Source organism: Sinohyriopsis cumingii, chromosome 1 (genome assembly GCF_028554795.1).
Source record: "Sinohyriopsis cumingii isolate HCF-2022 chromosome 1, ASM2855479v2, whole genome shotgun sequence".
Classification (NCBI taxonomy): Eukaryota; Metazoa; Mollusca; class Bivalvia; order Unionida; family Unionidae; genus Sinohyriopsis; species Sinohyriopsis cumingii.
In genome coordinates, this window is record NC_142961.1 from 107096810 (window position 1) to 107115197 (window position 18388).

An 18388-nucleotide genomic window follows, 5' to 3' on the forward strand; every position below is an offset into this window, starting at 1 on the left:
CACAGCTTCAGACTTGTAATCTGAGGGTCACAGGTCTGATATCCATCCAGGCAAGACTTGATTGGCTGCCTCAGTGTGTCATTTGGACAAGCACTTTGACTGGCTGCCTCAGTGTGTCACTGGGACAAGCACATGGCTTCAATTTCTTTGGTATGATAGAGTGAATAATATGTTCAAAGCGCAGTGAAAACCAAGAAAAACAAACAAAACAACAACAACAAAAAGCCAAACTCTATTTGAGACGAAAGTGAAAAAGAATCTTCCCGACAGAATGAGCGAAACTATAAGACAAATTCATACCCATAAAAAACAATGGCAGTGATCTTGTCAGGGCAGACAAACACAACTATATCTGATGTGATGACTTCATCACTGTAGTTGTGGATGTACCTTTTTCATTTGAATTAAATAAAATATGAAATGGTATCTGCTGACAAATGCCCTAGAACATATTTGTTTACATACATCTAGTAATTTGTTAAATCACACTTTTTAAAACAACAGCTGAAAGCAATAAATCTCTCCCTTTAACACTCTTGAAAACCCACCCCCAAAAAGAGAAGAACAAAACCAACTTTGGAAATACAAAATCATTTCATTCCAACTGAGTGATAATAAGAGGAATCAATGAATGGAAGTGATAGGCTGTTCTTTGAGTGAAGCATCATCCTGGACAAGTCACAGCCAGTCTGACTTCCTGTGACTGATGGAGTTTCTCAGGGCTGCATCCTCTACCCAATCCTTTTCCTTAACATCACTGACCAGATCATGAAGACAGCAATCAGACCCAGAGGAATCCAATTTAGTCTATTTTCCATTCTGAAGAATCTGGATTTTGCTGAAAATCTGGCAGTTTTCATCTCTGCACACTGACATGCTGGAGAAAGTGAATACTCTGTGTGAATCCTCTGAAGAAAAGTCAGAAGACACAAGTATCCCAAGTTCCCACAACCATCAACAACCAGGCAGCAGAGAATGCTGTGAATAGCACAGTCAGGTAGCAATGTGGCACAAGTAAGGACATTAAGTATGGAAAGAAAGAGCTTGAAATGCTTGATATAGAATGCGACCCATCTGGAAACCTCAAAATTATGACCTAAAAACCTAGTAGGTAAAACTCTACTATGCCTACATCAAATCTGTCCTCCCATATGGATTGGAATAATGAAGCATCACAAATGATGACATTCTGCTTTCCACAACAGCTGTCTTCACAGATTATTCCACATCTTCTGGAAGAACAAGAATGAATATCTTCACATTAAAACCAACTCAATGGGCATCAGAATGGAAATGCAGAAGCACTGTTTAACATGGCTGAGATATGTCCTATGGATGCTTCGCAATGGCATTCCCAAATGGCAATGAGATGGACACTTCTGGATAAAAGGAGAAAAGGAATTTAAGGTTCACTTGGTGGTGCACCATGATGACTTAGCTACAAGTGATGGACCTGTCTTGAGGTGTGGCAGAGGCAGTAGCACAACACCAGGTGGGGTTGAAGAGGTGCTTCATGTTGCACAGAAACCATCATTTCCTTCTTAGACTTGCCAAGGCCATAACTTCTCACCTAGAGACACCAGAACCGTTAAGTATTTTTATTACCCCAATTCTGGACAAAGTTTGGTTAGGGAACTGACTCTAGAATAAAGATTGTTCTGAAAACTACATTTTTCTTGTAGCCCAAATAACCTTAACCTCTGAACTTTTGATCCCAAAATCAACAAGACCTTTTAATAACTTAATTGCAAGGTCGTTCAAAATCTTTAAAACGTGGGTTAGAAATGAATTTATTATGCAAAAAAATATCTTTCAGTCAGTGACCTTGACCTTTCACCTTTTGACTCCAAGATCAATATGTTTCTTACTTACATTACATGCAAGACATCCACAAACTATGATGAAGGTAAATTGTTGAGAAATTAAAGTTTTGTGCAGAAACCATTTTCCTTCTTTCAGTCACTGCAACCTCTACCATTTTTTCTTCTGATCCCAAAACTAAAATATTTTTCTTACTCCAAGTGCAAGATATCAGCAATGTTTGGTCCAAGTCTGTGATATAAAACTAATGTTATCATGTAGCAACTAGTTTCTTTTATCAGTTACAGAGACCTTGATCGTTGCCCTTTGAGCCCCAAACAAAGCAGACTCACTCCTTATTCCGGTTGCAAGCTATCCACACTGCTTGGTAAAGGTATATGATTTTTTAATTTTTTTAATGGCATCTGTCACACATTCTGGGCTATATCATGCTGAGGAAATGGGAGCCAAATGCCTTTCCCAAAACCACATGGTGGTAGCAATGCCTTTTTTTTTGCAAACAAACACTGAGACAGGTATATGGTGTAGAAATCATGTTATTGTGTGGAATCTATTTCGCTACTATCAGTCACAGTGAACCTGGCCACAAATTTAGTTTTCTAACTTCCTCAAGTGCAAATTATCCCCAAAATTTGGTTCAAGTATGTGATGTTGAACTAATGTTACTGTGCAGAAACCATTCTTTTTCTTCCTTGACCTCTGACCTCTGAACTGACAGGCTTTTTCCTTTCCCCATGTACAAGCTACCCACAAAGTCTGGCAAGGGTATGTACTGTAAAACTGAACACAGTGTGTGGAAAATGAAAAAGTTATAGGACAGACAAACAGGGCCATAGCATAACATGCTCTGCTCTTTCATGTGTATAAAACATTTCATGAATAGATGGAAAGACAAACAAACTCCCCATACCTCCAACTTTTTTAGCAGCGGGTGGGAAAAATCTACAAAGAACATTTTTGTTAAGATTTCTCTCACTCAGCTATCTTAAAATATATATTCAACTCTCACTGGGAAGATATTGCATGTCTTACCTGTTTCTATGGGTTTTTTCTTGTGTGATGGAGCATACATGCACAGCAGTCCAATAACATACACATTCCACATACCAAACACCCCTGAAAAAAATGAAAGGTACAAATCTGTAATATACAAAGAAATTTTGGATAATGCAATGAATCAAATTTAAACCTTTTAAAACAAAGCCTTGTACAGAGACATCAAGTTCTGATCCTCATGATTCTCGTAAATCCAGAACATCTACTAGGTATGTGTATGACAGGAAAGTAACAATATATAAGCTATATATAAAATGTATGTTCTAAATATATGTATTACAGGCTTTCTTTTTTCTTATGGCATATGAAAAAGAAATCTTAACAATACCTTACAAAAATAAGAAACTATGAATAACAACCATAACACTTCAAAATAATCCAATACTGACAACTTCAAAGGTACTGAAGTTATTTAAATTTTGGATATTGTTAAAAATGATTGTTAGAAAAAAAGCTAAATAGTAGTTTTCTCTATTTCATAATATGAAATCGTACTTTTATTCTGGAGGGGGGGTAATCCTTGGTTATTTAGAAAATAAAATTCTCAAATCTTCCCGTATTTGTAATCAATTTTATACTTTTTATCAAACACATGCCTAGGATATAATCCAAATCTGGTGACACAATTTTCAAACAATCAATATGGTGTCAAGATAACAAATATCTTTAATTGAACCAAATACTAAAATTCTTACAACTTAGCTAAATGGGTTGAAAATTTTAATGTCAAAAGAATGCACATTGTGACGAATCAAAACAGCAAATCCTTGTGGTTACTAGGGCCTGCTGACTCAGCAGTTGTGGACTTCAACAACAAAACTGGAGAATGTTAAATAAAAGATCCAGAATTCGGATTGCTGAAAATACAAATTCAACTTATTTGAGTTAAGCTATGTCTTAAGCATCAAGATTGACTATGAATGTATTCATGTCTAAGAGCACACTGCAGGGCAACAAAAGCTGTCTCCAACTTCTTACAACATCAGATCTATTCTACGTCCCCCAGACCACAGGGAAGTAGACTTGAATACTTATGCTGACTAAACTGGAGCCAGGATATTCAAATCCTGTCCAGTAACTGATAAAACTGGAGCCAGGATATTCAAATCCTGTCCAGTAACTGAAAGATTAACCTGCAGTGGATTGGCATCCCAATCTGGGAAAGTCATGTACCTTCAGGAGCTTCACAGAAAATATATCCAGCATTCGTATCTGCACAACTAGGTCATCACTGGCATTCAACAAATCAGAAAACACATATTGCATTTTCTTACTTAAGTGACAATATTATTACTTTTTGCTGATGATAGTTCATTAGCATTCTCCTAACAGCAACAAAATTGAACATGTGCTTAACTCTGATTTTAAAACTAATGACCAAATGGTCCAAAAAGATGGCTAGTAAGTTTTAATCCTCCAAAGACTGTACTTAATTGTTTTTCCAACAAATCAGCTTCAGTTTCAAAAGGAGCTTCTAAATTTCTTGAGCACGATAAATACCTTATTCTAAAATTCACTAACATTTGGTAGCTTTTCAAAATATACTGGTAATGTCTGCTTAAATGCATCGACAATGTTGAATGTTTTGAGGTCCATTAAATGCAATTTAATTAGGAAAACATTGCAAAGAACCTATCTTTTAAACATGCCCTCCTGGAGTATGGTGATATAATATGGGATAACTGCTCTGCTGCTGACTTATTAAGACCTGTAAGACTCCAATCTGATGTGGGAAGAATTGCAACTGGACTTACCCATAGTGCTTATAATAACAATATTTACCACGAAATCCGCTGGCTCGGAAGGAATAAAATTTCCTAAACTCTGCACCTTTACAAAATTGTATACAGTTCTTCTTCCTCTTACCTCCAACATCTTGAACTTCCATTAGTTGGACACAAAACACAACATAATGTGCAAAATATAAATAACTTTCAACATAAACATGCTAGACTAGAAAACTCCTGAAATTTCTACATAGCTTCTGTAATAAAGGATTGGAACTCTGCCAAATCATGTAAAACAAGTTATCTGATATTTAAATGTAAAATTTCTCCAACACATTATCATGTCCCACTATTTTGTTATATTGGTAACATGAAATCATTAATTATTCATATTGGGATACCAGTGATTTAAACAATGAGTATCCTTAAACCAAATATTCATTTCTGTTAGTATTAATGTCGAGCTGTGAGGATCAGACGAGTTAGCAAAGGCCCTAAACACCTGCATATTTGAAATATTCCACATTAATACCATTGATAGATAACATCCTCTTACACTGCAGTGTTTTTAGGACTAAAATATTTATCATAAATTACATGCTGACATTTATTCCTATCATATTCATATTTATTCTGAGAAATTCCAAGTTAATGAACTCGCCAATTTTTGGATAGAATACACAGTAGGATCTAGTAAATCATATTTTTTTACCAAATGCAAACAGTGCTATAGCCCTCTGATAAAATCACTTTGATTGTTTTACATATTATCATCATCATCATCATCAATCCCATAACCCAAGAGGTCGTTGGGGCACGACAGTTAACTTTACAACCAATTCTCTCTATCTTGCCATGTTCTCTACTGCCCTTTGGGAATCTTCAAATCCCATGCCTGTCCACACCTTGATGTTGTCTTCCCACCTCTTTTTCTGTCTGCCTCTTCTTCTGCACCCTTGCACTGTGCCTTGGAAGATTATTTTTGCCAGTCCAGATGATCTTGAGACATGACCGTACCACTTCAGTTTGTGCTTTTTTTACAGTGGTCAAGAGGTCTTCATAGGATATGATAGCTCGTTGGATCCTGTTGTGGACTTCTTTGTGGGTTACATGGTTAATGTATGAGATGCCCAAGATCTTGCAGTAGCATCTCATTTCGAAGGTTTGAATCCTTCTTTGTAGATCTGATGTGAGCGTCTATGTTTCACAAGCATACAGAAAGATGGATATGACAATCGAGTGCATCAGCCTTATTTTGGAACCAAAAGCAAAGTTGGCATATTTCCATATTAGTCTCAATCTTTTTACTGATGCTGTTGTCTGGGCAATCCTGCAAAGTAGTTCTGGTTTGTAGCCCTCATCTGTGATAACTGATCCCAAGTACTTGTGACTCTTTCCAGATTCTGTCCACGGACCTTTGTTTTTATACTGATGCAATTGGTGTTGTTTGTCATCAGTATTGTATTTTCGGTGCTAATCTCCATACCGTATGCTGTGGAGGCTTTGTCGAGGCGCTCAACCAAGTCAGCCAGTTCCTTAACATCTCCTGCTAAATCATCAATATCATCTGTGAAGTGAAGGTTGGTGATTGTTCTTCCTCCGATGCTGACAGTGCCCTTGTGGTCATGCAAGGCATCCTCCATGATACTTTCTAGAAAAATATTGATGAGTGTAGGTGATGGTATACATCCCTGTCTGACTCCAACTGTTGTTTGAAACCACTGATGAAGACAGCACTGGTGGCTTTGTCATAGAGGTACTCAACAACCTGCAGCTGGTTTGAGCTGATGTTGTACTTCCTCAGAGTTGCCCATAAGGCTGCATGCCATACCCTATCAAAGGCCTTTTTGAAATCTATAAAGATGTGGTATAGATTCTACTGATGCTAAGGTATTTCTCATAAAGGAGTCTGAGATTGATCATTTGTTCTGTGGCGCTCCTTCCTGCTCGGAAGCCTGCCAATTCTTCTGCAATAATTTTCTCTGCTTGAGACTTTAGTTTGTTGAGAATTATCTTCAGTTTGACATTGCTCAGGCAATTGATCAGACTGATGGTTCTGTAGTTTTGGCATAGCTGTAGGTTTCCTTTCTTGGGAAGCATGATGACCAGAGACTGAGTCCATGTGGTGGGCCATTCTCCTGTCTGCCATATATTGGTGCAGATTGATGTTTGGACTGTGACTATCTCTTCTTCTCCTGCTTTAATGAGCTCTGCTGGTATGTTGTCAACGCCAGCTGACTTTCCTTTCTTTAGTGACCTAACTGCATTTTCTACTTCTTCATGAAGAATGGGGTTGTCGTCAATTTCTTCATCCCGAAGGCAATGTAGTATTGCTGGATCTCCTTGTGTCTTACGATTGTACAATTCTGAGCAGTGTTATTTCCATCGCTTGAGAATCTCTTGATCTTCTGTGACGCATTTTCCTGATTTGTCCTGGATGGTGGTAGTTTTCCCTTGTTTATGGATTGTGAGATCTTTCACCAGTTTATATGCCATTTTGCTGTCATTTCTACTCAGTCTTCAATTTTGCAGCATTGCTTTCTATCCAGGATTCCTTTGCCTTTTTCATGCTTTTCCTGATCAAGTTGTTTATCTCTGTATTTTCTCGCTCCTTCATGATCTTTTTTTCCCTTTTTCAGGTCTCTTATTTTGTCGCATAGTTCAAGGACATCTCTTGTGAACCAAGGTTACTTTTCTCAGTGATATTTGTCAATGATCTTGCTAGCTGTGCTAGACACCGCTGTGTTGAATGTGGTTGTTAAGGACTCTAGGTCAGTCTCTTGGCTGTCAAGGGTTATCAAAGGTGCAAATTTACCACATATCATTGCTTGGAAGGCTTCTGCAACTTTTGGATCTTCCAAATTTTCAAGGTCAAATCTGATTCTTGGTTGGTTACACTTTTTGATAATTTTCAGGTGGAAGCAAAACGTTGTCATTAATAAATCATCATCACTTCCAATATCTGCTCCTTGAAAACTTGGTGTTCTGGCGATATTCAGTCCTGTGCAGAATCATTTTTTTACCATGATGTAGTCAATCTGATTGTAATGTTGTCCATCTGGACTGTGCCAGGTCCATCTTCTAAATGCTTTGTGAGGGCCGAATGTGTTGGCTAGCACAAGATTGTTGTAGGCAGTAAACTTCAAGAGCCTGAGTCATCTTTCATTTGTTTCTGCATTTAGACTGTTTATTAATTCACTTTCATGGAATTATTTTCACTTTCATGGATAACCAATTTTTGTGGTCTTTCAAAAGTTGCTTCAACATAGGGACTAAAAATTTTGAGTTTCTGGAAGGAAAGGCATGGATATCAACTAATTCCTAACATAGAATCTTGGCTTCCATAAGATAAAGTTCCCATGAACTTCATCCACTGCATTTTCCTCCAAATGCAACCTATCTGTGTACATGTCATTTAGAAATTGATTGCACCAATCTGTCGGTCGGGTGAAAGTACGTGAACACCTGCTTTACAATGAGAACTAATCAAGGGGACATTTGGAAAAGGTGATTTGATAGAGAATAATGGAGTTAAATACTGCTCTTCAACTGCAATGACACAACAATTTAATGAAATCTCACCAAGTAAAGTTAGCATAAACTTGTACAGAAATTGTGTACATTGATCACACTGTGTTACAAATAAGAGTTCACCATAATTATTTCTTTTATCAATACATTTCATTTGTAGTGGGGGGAAAAAAACCAAGAAACTTCTGACATTCCTCTGAAATATAACACAAAACTGTCCGGCAACTGACACTTGATTTCTCTCTCTCTCAGGATATATTTCACTCATCCTCCACTAAAAATAGAATGGACAGTATTGATTTCATAGTAGTATGCTAATGAAAACTCAAATTATAGATGACTGTACCTGTGAAGAAAGCACTGGTGTATTCCAAGTTGGGGTCCTGATCCATAAACTTCCACTGTCCCTCATTTAGCTGGCTGATAATGAAGAAGCACACGGTGAGGGCTGCACAGAACAGGGTGGAGATCATCAAGAACTTGAATCTATAAATCACTCCCTAAAAGACAGAAAATGTCTTTAAAAATCACATGGATTAGCACTGTTACTTCGTAAGTTGTAAATGTCCTGACCAAAACATAATAAAACTAGCAATATCATGTAGCATAGTAATTGTATAATGTAAAATATTTAAAATTATGTAAATACTGTTATTATACATTTATAATGAGATAAAAAATAAATCAGTGGGGGAAATTTGATATCACCACAGTGGCTATAACACTTTTATTACCGCAGTGGTGGTATCACTTTTGGAACTACTTTTTTTCCATATAGGAAATATATTTGCCCAAAGTATGTTATTAAAACTTCCTCTCTCTCTCACCCTTCCTATCCCTCCATCAGGATGAAAAGATCTTAAAATATGTAATGACCATAGACCTCTAGTATATATTTATGTAATCAATGAGGATTAGTCATTTAAAAAATACCTAAATACAAACTTCACACAACAGATAATAGGCTTCATATACTAACTTTAAAAAAGATAGTTTTCCACATGAATTGTGCAAGTTGTGAATGATTTAACTTCCATGGCCTGTTTTTATTTGATATTCAGTGTTGCTCATTCAGAATGATACACCTGTTACACTCAATGTCAAGTTTTTTTTGGAAAACTCTTGTTTTAATATGGTAATATAACTGTTTAAGTGGCCGTTTTAACTCTCATGACAATTATAATTGAAAATGTTGTAGAAAATGGGAACAGATCAGTGTTGATCGCAAGCTGAAATTTGGTGACAATCAAAATTTGGGTGCAGGATCTGTTATTGAACAAGACCAAAATCTTGCTGAGGCCACACAATCCATGTTTGAATGAAATTAACAAAATAAAAAACTGAAATATTTTCAGATAAGCTCACAATCATTATAATCTTTTTACTTAACTGTTTAATGCTCTCAAGGCTGTTGAATGTTTCAATCCTTTCAATAGCAATATTCACTGTATTAATCAGTGCAAGAAATGTGTTAGTGAAGACAAAATCCTCATTATTTTTGTATGAAATCAGTCATTAATCTGACAAAATAATCAGTCTGAAGCATTACATGTACAGGCTAAACTGTCACTGTCCCTGTTAAATTTAAAGCTTCTTTCAACTTATGTACTAACTGTATGATGTTAATCATATGGAACAGAATGAAAAAAAATATCCATGCAAGCAGACAGCCTTTGCCTTAAAAATATATAATAGAAAAGAAAATCTACATTTGTTTGGTGCGTATAAAGAATTGTTTCACTGGGGAAGAAGAAACATTTTGTATTGTTACAAGCAGCTTTGTAGATATCCCCTACATCTTATGCTTATATAAAATTTATTTAAAAACCTGAGTAATACAAAAGAATTCTGAAAATTTTCTTTATTTTCTACTCTGTATGAAGTAAGTTTCTATGCAAATAAGTAGCAATGCTTGTAGCTTTTAACTCAAATGGGCACTGCAGTATAACTTACCAGATAAAACTTGCGTCTTGCACTGCTCATACTAGGAAGGGTTGTTCTTTTAGCGCTGATGTTACGGAACACCAGGAAAATCATGTAGCACAGGAATAGGAAGTAGGAGCAGGCTGCAATGCCAGCCAGGATGATAAACGACAACTACATAAATAGTTAAGAAAATAAAACTTGCATCTGGGTTAGGAACTGTCATTTTCTATGTTAATAAAATGGCACAGGGAACTGATAGAAGTGCATACCCCTGTGCTAAGAGGGAACTGTGGCTCATTGGTTAAGGTACTGCACTGATGACCAGAAGGTCCTGGGTTTGATTCTCACCACTGTGGTGTGTCCTTGGTCAAGACAATTTACATTACTTGCCTCATCATGGAATAAACTTCAAAGTGTTCCAGTGCTATAAAATAAAACCAAACTAAACCACCATACCTTGGCTAAAAACAAATATGACTAGATATGTGGGTCAGGGGTTTAAAATAAGATAAAACATATGAAAACTTCTGAGACAGAATTCTTCTGAATCAGTGTTAATGCAGATTTGTAAGGATAAAATTCAAGGATCTTTTACAGTGTTTTTTTCAGACATAATAATTCTGCAGGCATGATGAGGCAGTACCCTACTTTCGAGCTCTGTAGTGTCAAAGTCATTTAAGATATACCAAAGTGGGTGGTATCACAATAAAGCATACAGATGTAGCTCTACAATGATATCAAATAATCTGGTCTTTCTACTTGTATTACAAAATACAGTGGGAAAAACATATCTTTTAAGACTCATTTTTTATATATATATAAAAATGTTGCCTGTTGTCAGAATTGGAATCTGAGTCCAGGTTTTAGACTTTTTGGCCTGTGATCTAAGGCAGACCAGTCTGAACTGCACGCAGACTGGTGAACCTTTGCAAAAAGTAGGACAAGTTGGGGACTGAGAGTAAGAAGTGGCAGGAGTCAAAAATGATGGGTCCAATAAGCAAAGAAAACCCAAAACCCTCCAATTTATACCCTTCTGCACTTGCACGAGCCAAACAGCCAATGAAAAACATTTCTAGCGCAAGTATGCATCAAAGTGAATAACTCTTAGAAGCAGATGTATTTGGTTGCATTCAAAATTAACCTCCAAAATGTGCTTCCTAACCCCAACTGAGGTGAAAATGACAAAATCAAATGTTTTCATTGTTGCGATATATTTCTGCAAAAAGCAACTTCTAAAAAGTAAATTGCTTCCTCATAATACTTACCTGATCGGGGCCCCAAGTGGCCAAGTGGTCTAAAGCTCTAAAGCGCTCTCCTTCTCACCTCTGTCTGTGTGGGTTCAAGTCTCGAATTCAGCCAATGTGGGTATGTGATAAAGCCTGCCAGTAGCTTGTCATGGGTTGGTGGTTCTTTCTGGGGTTTTCCCAGAGTTCTTCACTTTCTCCATCCAATACATTACCTGTTCACATTACATGTATATATAACAAGAAAAGGAAATGTTGAGCATCCTATTTCTACCAGTGTCTCCCAGTAGGACAATGACTGCTCTACTAAAATGATAAAATTCTCCTTATGTTAGTTATTACATGGCAATTTATTTATACATGTGTGTGGAAAATCACTGAGGGATTCCATACTTGATTACTGTTATACAATCAAAAGTTTCCCAAGCAAATCCAGCAAAAGTGGCAAATTCGTGTCTAGGTCAAAGGTTGTGTTTTAAAAAGATAGATCAGTCACTGTCTATGCAACTACCACTAATCCAACAAGAATGAGTCAAGTCCGTAGCAAGGCCATGTCATGCAAATGGAAACTAGAGAAGGCAGACAGGGCAAGATAGCTGATTTCGATATTCCATTATGTTCCAAATTAAGACATTATAATAAAGGCCAGACTAATGGAAGTCACTCATATTTAGTGAGTTGAAATCTTCATTAGTGCACCTGATTATGTGAGAGATCAGAGTACACTGATTTAATAACTACTTTTAACCAAGCAGCTAGTCATTATGGAGTTATATCTTGGATTCCCTCTTTCAGTGATAGGAATAGTTTTTCACAAAATGAACCGCTGCATTATCAGAATGACTAAACCATTCAAATGGAACTGCAAGTAGTTAGGATCTATGGATATTGTATGTAGATCTTGCACTCTCCATCCATGCTGAAGTTAGTGTTATCATAAATTGCAAGTTACGGACAAGCCATTGGTGGTGGTGGGGGGAGACAAAGACTCAAAGTTACAAGAGTTTGGTCATGTCAAGCCCCATTAGAGATTCCATTGTAAATAATGTGAGAGAGCATGGTCTGGATATGTCAGAATTGTTGCTGCCTCGTTGTGGCCAAAATCATCTCTTCTATGAAGGCTAAACATGTCTGATATGATGGAACAGTATCCCTTGAACATGATAGGGGCTAACTGTTCTTCAACAAGAACGAAGTTCACCATTGGGGAATGGGTGCTGAGAGTTGTGTCATTAACGACACTAGTCACTGACAACAAACAATTTCCTGTTGGATGCCCTCAGAGCTGAGGATTTCCAGGATCTTAGCTCCAAACTCCTTTTAAATCATTCCTGAAAGGAGCTAGAAGTGGAGGAGGATTCTATTAGGGCATGGATGGATTAGCAATAATCTCGACTGCTTGAGTGGAGTGGAAGTCACCATGCATTGTCTGGGTGTATCTGTCACTAAATAAACAGATCACTGAAATCAAAGCTATTGCAGTCCATGTCCCTCATTTTGTAACTGTTTTCACAATCAAAACTGATGGTGGGAAGGTGTAAAAGAGCATGTAGAGCCCATGCATCTGGGGTTGTGGAAAAATGAAAATGAAAAGTCAAGAATCTAATGAGCCCAAAGGATGCAGACCCAAATTCAGGTTTCTGGTGGGACAATTCTGTACGAAACAGTTGACCTCCCTTGATAACGAGTTGGCCAGGACATTGAATTGATTAGGAATGTGTCAGACCTGAATATACTGGGAGTACCCATGAAGATGTTCCTCTGCCATAAGACTAAAGTCTGGTGACTTGTTCCCTGTCCATCTTTAGAAGCATGTTACCATAACTGAACTGTCTGACACTGACAGGAATTTGTTTCTTGGATACCACATATACTCGCTTGTAAGTTGATTAGACATTAAGTCAAAGCCGCTCCCTCCCATTTTAGGGCTACCAAAAGCCAATTTCTCTTTGACCCACTTATGTGATGTGATGTGATTTGGATTTTTAACCTAGCTTTAACAATTTTTCAGTCATATCGCTACGATGTCTGCAATGTGGCAGTTTATAGCGATGTCTAGCACTGGAGCATCATGCCGCAGACATGCAGCATGACGTCCCACCCAGTCACATTATTCTGACATCAGGCCAACCAGTCCTAACACTAACCTCTTAATGCTAAGCGCCAAGCAAGGCAGCTGTTAGTACCATTTTTGTAAGTCTTTGTTATGACTCGGCCGGGGATCAAACCCACGACCTCCCGCATCAGAGGTGGAAGCTCTAACCACTAGGCCACCAGAGCGGTGAGACTGATCAATTATTCTACTGTGTTCATGGATAGAGTATGTATGTTGTGGATCTATTCTACATCTTGTAGGGGACATCTCAACATCCCCAGTGAGACTAATAAACATTTCAGATGTGAAGAGTATGTTACCATATGTTGGAGCATGCTTGTTTTTGTAAAACTTCAAAACAGAGAACAAGGTATTTTCATACATTACATGTGCGTACCAAAGGCAAATTTTATGCATAGACTTATCTCGTGCCCATACTCCATGACCTTAAATCATTTACAACTTCTTGCCATTGTTTGTCATTGTCATCTCTGTAACAAAGAAGAGGAACAAACAAGTGCATACTATATATATATATATATATATATATATAAATAATGAATTATGTGTGTGTGTGTGTGATTTGAATTTTTAACATGGCTTTAACATTTTTCAGACATATCGCTACGATGTCTGCAGTGTGGCAGTTTATAGTGATGTCTAGCACTGGGGCATCATGCCACAGACATGTAGCATAATGTGCAACCAAGTCACATTATCCTGACACCAGGCTGACAAGTCCTAACACTAACCTCTTAATGCTGACCACCAAGCGAGGCAGCTGTTACTACCATTTTTTTAAAATATATATAATACATAACGAATTGATGTAAACCACATTACTGAAATGATTTAGAAGTGTAAAAGCTGATAAGTACAGCACCTGAAAATTTCTCCTGTGAAGATTAATGTTACTAATCAAAATCACATGTGACAATAATGAATGGTTCAAAATTGCAAAAATATGAAAAAATTCACTAGAATTCAAAAGAATGTTGTATGCACCAAATAAAAAAACATTGACTTACTGCACCACTGAAAAAAAAATGTGGATTAAACCTAAGTTTAGAATTTAACTGGATTGTCTAGGGGACATCTTAGAACGTGACTAGCAAAAGCAAACACTAGTTTAGATCAGGTATAATAGCAGCCAATTAGCAGGTACAAAAGGGAGTTGACCTGTAAGAGTTGCATCCCTTTATCTCTCTCTTTCTCTCTATCTGTCGAGAGAGATAGAGAGATTTTTCCATCTTCCTGGGATGGCTGCATTTGGAGGTAGCAAATAAAGTAATTCTAATCTGATGTGATCAGGTAAAGTATTTGATGGAGAAACAAATCATGGATGGATCGTAAATGTGTTTTCCTTGCGGCACTCCAATAAGCATAGTTTCAGTGAATAAAATTGTGAACATGAATTGAAATGTTTGAGAAAATTGTGCAAATGTTATGTGACCATCTTCAAAATCTCAGTACTTTACAACATGTTTTAAGCAAATGTTAATTTTCAAACACCTTCGAGGTTCTAAGGGACCCATACAAACTCAGAGGATCGTAACATGTTTAACTAAAATCAATGCTGCAGACAATGCATGAACAATACTGTTCGCAAAGTATAACATGCTTGCAAAATGCTGTTTAACAGTATAGTTGTTTGAAATTTAGGGAAATAATATCACAAAGTGTCAAAGTAATGGTAATTTTGGGACCAATTTAAAATGAGGGAAACTCTATACACTAGACTGACATTTTAAATTTGAGTTTTTCCAGCAACCCTTTGTGAATTAGTTGGGATAAAGCAGGGGTACTTTTTTAAAAAGTAGGAGAAATACTGAATATTTTTTTAAAAACATGTAGTTCCAAATTTTTGTAAATTTTTGAAAAAATTAACCTATAATTCATTCACTTTCATAAATTTTAACAAAAGCATGATCTTCTAAACTAACTGTACCTTTAGTACAGGTAGCCTCTGTCTTCTTAAACACCTGCTCCACAGCACAGAGGCCATATCTAAATTTACTTCACTATGTTGGTTCATGCAGTGTGTAATCAATTTTTATAGTTCATGCAGTGTGTAATCAATTTTCAACATAAAACTGAAACACAGAAGGAATAGCATGAAGGAAAAAGTGGAAAATCTAGAGCTGCAAAAGACTGAACGTAGGATACGGCAAGTTTTGTCCCAACATCTGTAATCCAAATACTGAAGAAAGGATTGGTCAAGCGAACACCCCTGTTAAAAGAAAGAAAAAAAACCCCATAAGAATGGCTGATCCACTTTTCACCTGTATTACCATAAGGAAAGAAATTTATTTTACTCCATCTTTAAAGTTTTGTGATATCAGTATAACATAGTCTGACACAAATCGATTATAAATTGTACCCGACTTCCTGTCTTCAAAAGCATTCATCTGGCACAATTACATTCTTGCAGGCTAATGTACATTGTAAGGTGCATAGTTGTGACATGGATGCTTGCACAGGTAAAAAGTGACAAAATTCTCTGAATCATTAATGATGTCCTCTAAGTAGAATACAGACTTTATCATTCTTTTTCAAATTATATGCTAATTCATAATCAAGTAGCATTAAAACTGTCAGTACTTTTTGACCACATTTAAAAGAACACATAATTTCAACATTATTATTATTATTAACATTATCATAGAAGACAGAAAGAACCAAATGCATACAGAATCAAAATAACTGTGTGTGTTGTGTGAGATTTGGATTTTTAACGTAGCTTTAACAATTTTTCAGTCATATCACTACAATGTCTGGATTGTGGCAGTTTGTAGTGATGTCTAGCACTGGGGCATCACGTCGCAGACATGTAGCATGATGTCCCACCCAGTCACATTATCCTGACACCAGGCCAACCAGTCCTAACTCTAACCTGTTAATGCTGAGCGCCTAGAGGGGTAGCTGTTAGTACCATTTTTGTAAGTCTTTGGTATGACTCAGCCGGAGATCAAACCCACAACGTCCTGCATCCGAGGCAGATGCTCTAACCACTAAGCCACCTAAAGCTGTGCAGATTAATCGGCCATACTCATAATTGGACCAATTATTGGAACAATCGGTATAGCCGGTATCGGCAGAAATAATCGTTGCCAATGTAAACAAATTTCCAAAATATAAACTTAATCATAACTTTCATCTTGACATGGCTTGAATTTTAAATCAGAATTAAATAGTGGAAATTAAGGAATAAATATTTGATTTGGGGGTTAATAGCAAGGTAGTATATTCTTAAAAGTAAATACTTTTTAACACACTTGCTGTAATCTACTGTTGAATGTCTGCTCACAACAAATCATCAATACCATGCACGCATTCATCCCAATCACTGCAGACAACCAACCAATGAGGCCTCATGTCACTGTTGAACTGCCAGCATACACATTACAGGGATGATCCTGGCTTTTAAAAAGTTGTTGCCGAAAAGAACAATCACCAATCTCAATATTTTGTTGCCAATTTTCAAAAAAAATGTCGCCAAAATAAGTAGTGAATATTTTTCCAAGACTATTAATGTAACTGCCAATGAAAATTGAAAAAAGATGGGATAGTTATTACTTTATTGACAACAGCAATACAGCCACAATATTTCAAAATAAATCATTATGTGACTGGTTTGCACTACTTATTTGGTCTTTGCATTGCACATCACCATTAGTGCATAGGTCTAACTGTTGTCACCTGAAATAAATGCATTATCAAATGTAAAATATCTACTTTCCTACAGTCTCTCTTTTTTAATAGAAACATCAGGTATTAAGCAAATCTATATTATGTATTTTATTTTCCAAATATAGTTTTGTAAGAAACTTTATTTAGATCATGACATATTAGTACTAAAACCCTATAATTATACTTTGCAATCTAAGATAAGTGACATATAATGCGACTGTCAATTTCACGCATTCATGAATTAAATGGCAGCCTCCCCCTTTTATGGCTAGCTTCACAAAGTACATCTCCATCAACCAGTAGTTCAGAAATTTATTTTTGCCGCTCTTTAATGCTTTGCTTGTTAGCGAATTGCTTCCTAAATCCCAGGAATGATCACTGAATGCTGTAATTTTTTCTCAAAAAGCAAATTATGATCTCCACTTCCATCAATGAAACTTACACAAGTCAACTTGACCTGGCATTACTGTACCGTATATATAAGAAATGATTACCATCATTAAATTAAAAGAAGGAATGAAGAAATATACCACAGAGCATATGTTCCCCCCCAAAAAAAATTCGGAATAAATATGTTATTTAGCAAAGAGTTTTATCTGCATATATGAGTTAACAATAAGAAATAAGGTGGGATATAAAATATGAGAAATAGTTATCACATGTATGATAGCTTGAGACCACATTTGAACTGTTAACATAAATCTGCACCCATTTTTTTTAATAACAAAAATGGGGCATGGTTTACTTGAAAATGAAATGCTAGTGCTTTCGCCAACTGTAAAACAGGCGGTTTTTTTAAATAATCGGTCTCATAATCGGTATCGACAATTTTAATAATCAGCTATACATGGTATTGGCATAATCGGGAAAAAGTGACATCAGTACAGCTTTACGGCCACCGGAGCGGTGTTCAAAATAACTAAAATATTCAGATGACATTTGTTTTCAACACACTATTGAATGCAGATAAAAACAAAACAATACTGCAAAATAAAGGATCATCTTTTGATCATTATTTTACAATAAAAATAGTTAAATTTTGAAATCCAGAAATAATTTTAACAATTATATAATTTATAGGTCTATCTGACTTTTAATCTGATATTTAGGAATTATTTATATCATATTTACAATAATAATAATGATGATCATGTCTATGTTACATATTCTTTTCAAGAGCTAATCAAATTACTGGCATGCCAATTGCCATCCAAGAATGAAATAAACACTTCTATTCATACTGCATTATTGTGGAATGTTCAGCCTATAATATAAAAATGATACAAATCTTTAATCTA

The 18388-nt window shown here is 36.3% G+C and overlaps 2 protein-coding genes across 2 annotated transcripts in view; one reads left to right on the top strand and one right to left on the bottom strand.

Moving 5' to 3' along the window:
* LOC149807526 (proteasome assembly chaperone 4-like) overlaps positions 1-18388 on the top strand; it is a 95553-nt gene that overhangs the window by 13060 nt on the left and 64105 nt on the right. The gene's annotated exons all lie outside the window — the stretch shown is intronic.
* LOC149807527 (protein wntless-like) overlaps positions 1-18388 on the bottom strand; it is a 48109-nt gene that overhangs the window by 8918 nt on the left and 20803 nt on the right. Inside the window, exons 9-12 of the mRNA XM_089967407.1 lie at positions 15567-15630; positions 10089-10232; positions 8482-8635; positions 2854-2937 (exon numbers count right to left, since the gene is read on the bottom strand). Of these exons, the coding sequence (XP_089823533.1) occupies positions 2854-2937; positions 8482-8635; positions 10089-10232; positions 15567-15630 (446 nt within the window). The remainder of the gene's footprint in view (positions 1-2853; positions 2938-8481; positions 8636-10088; positions 10233-15566; positions 15631-18388) is intronic.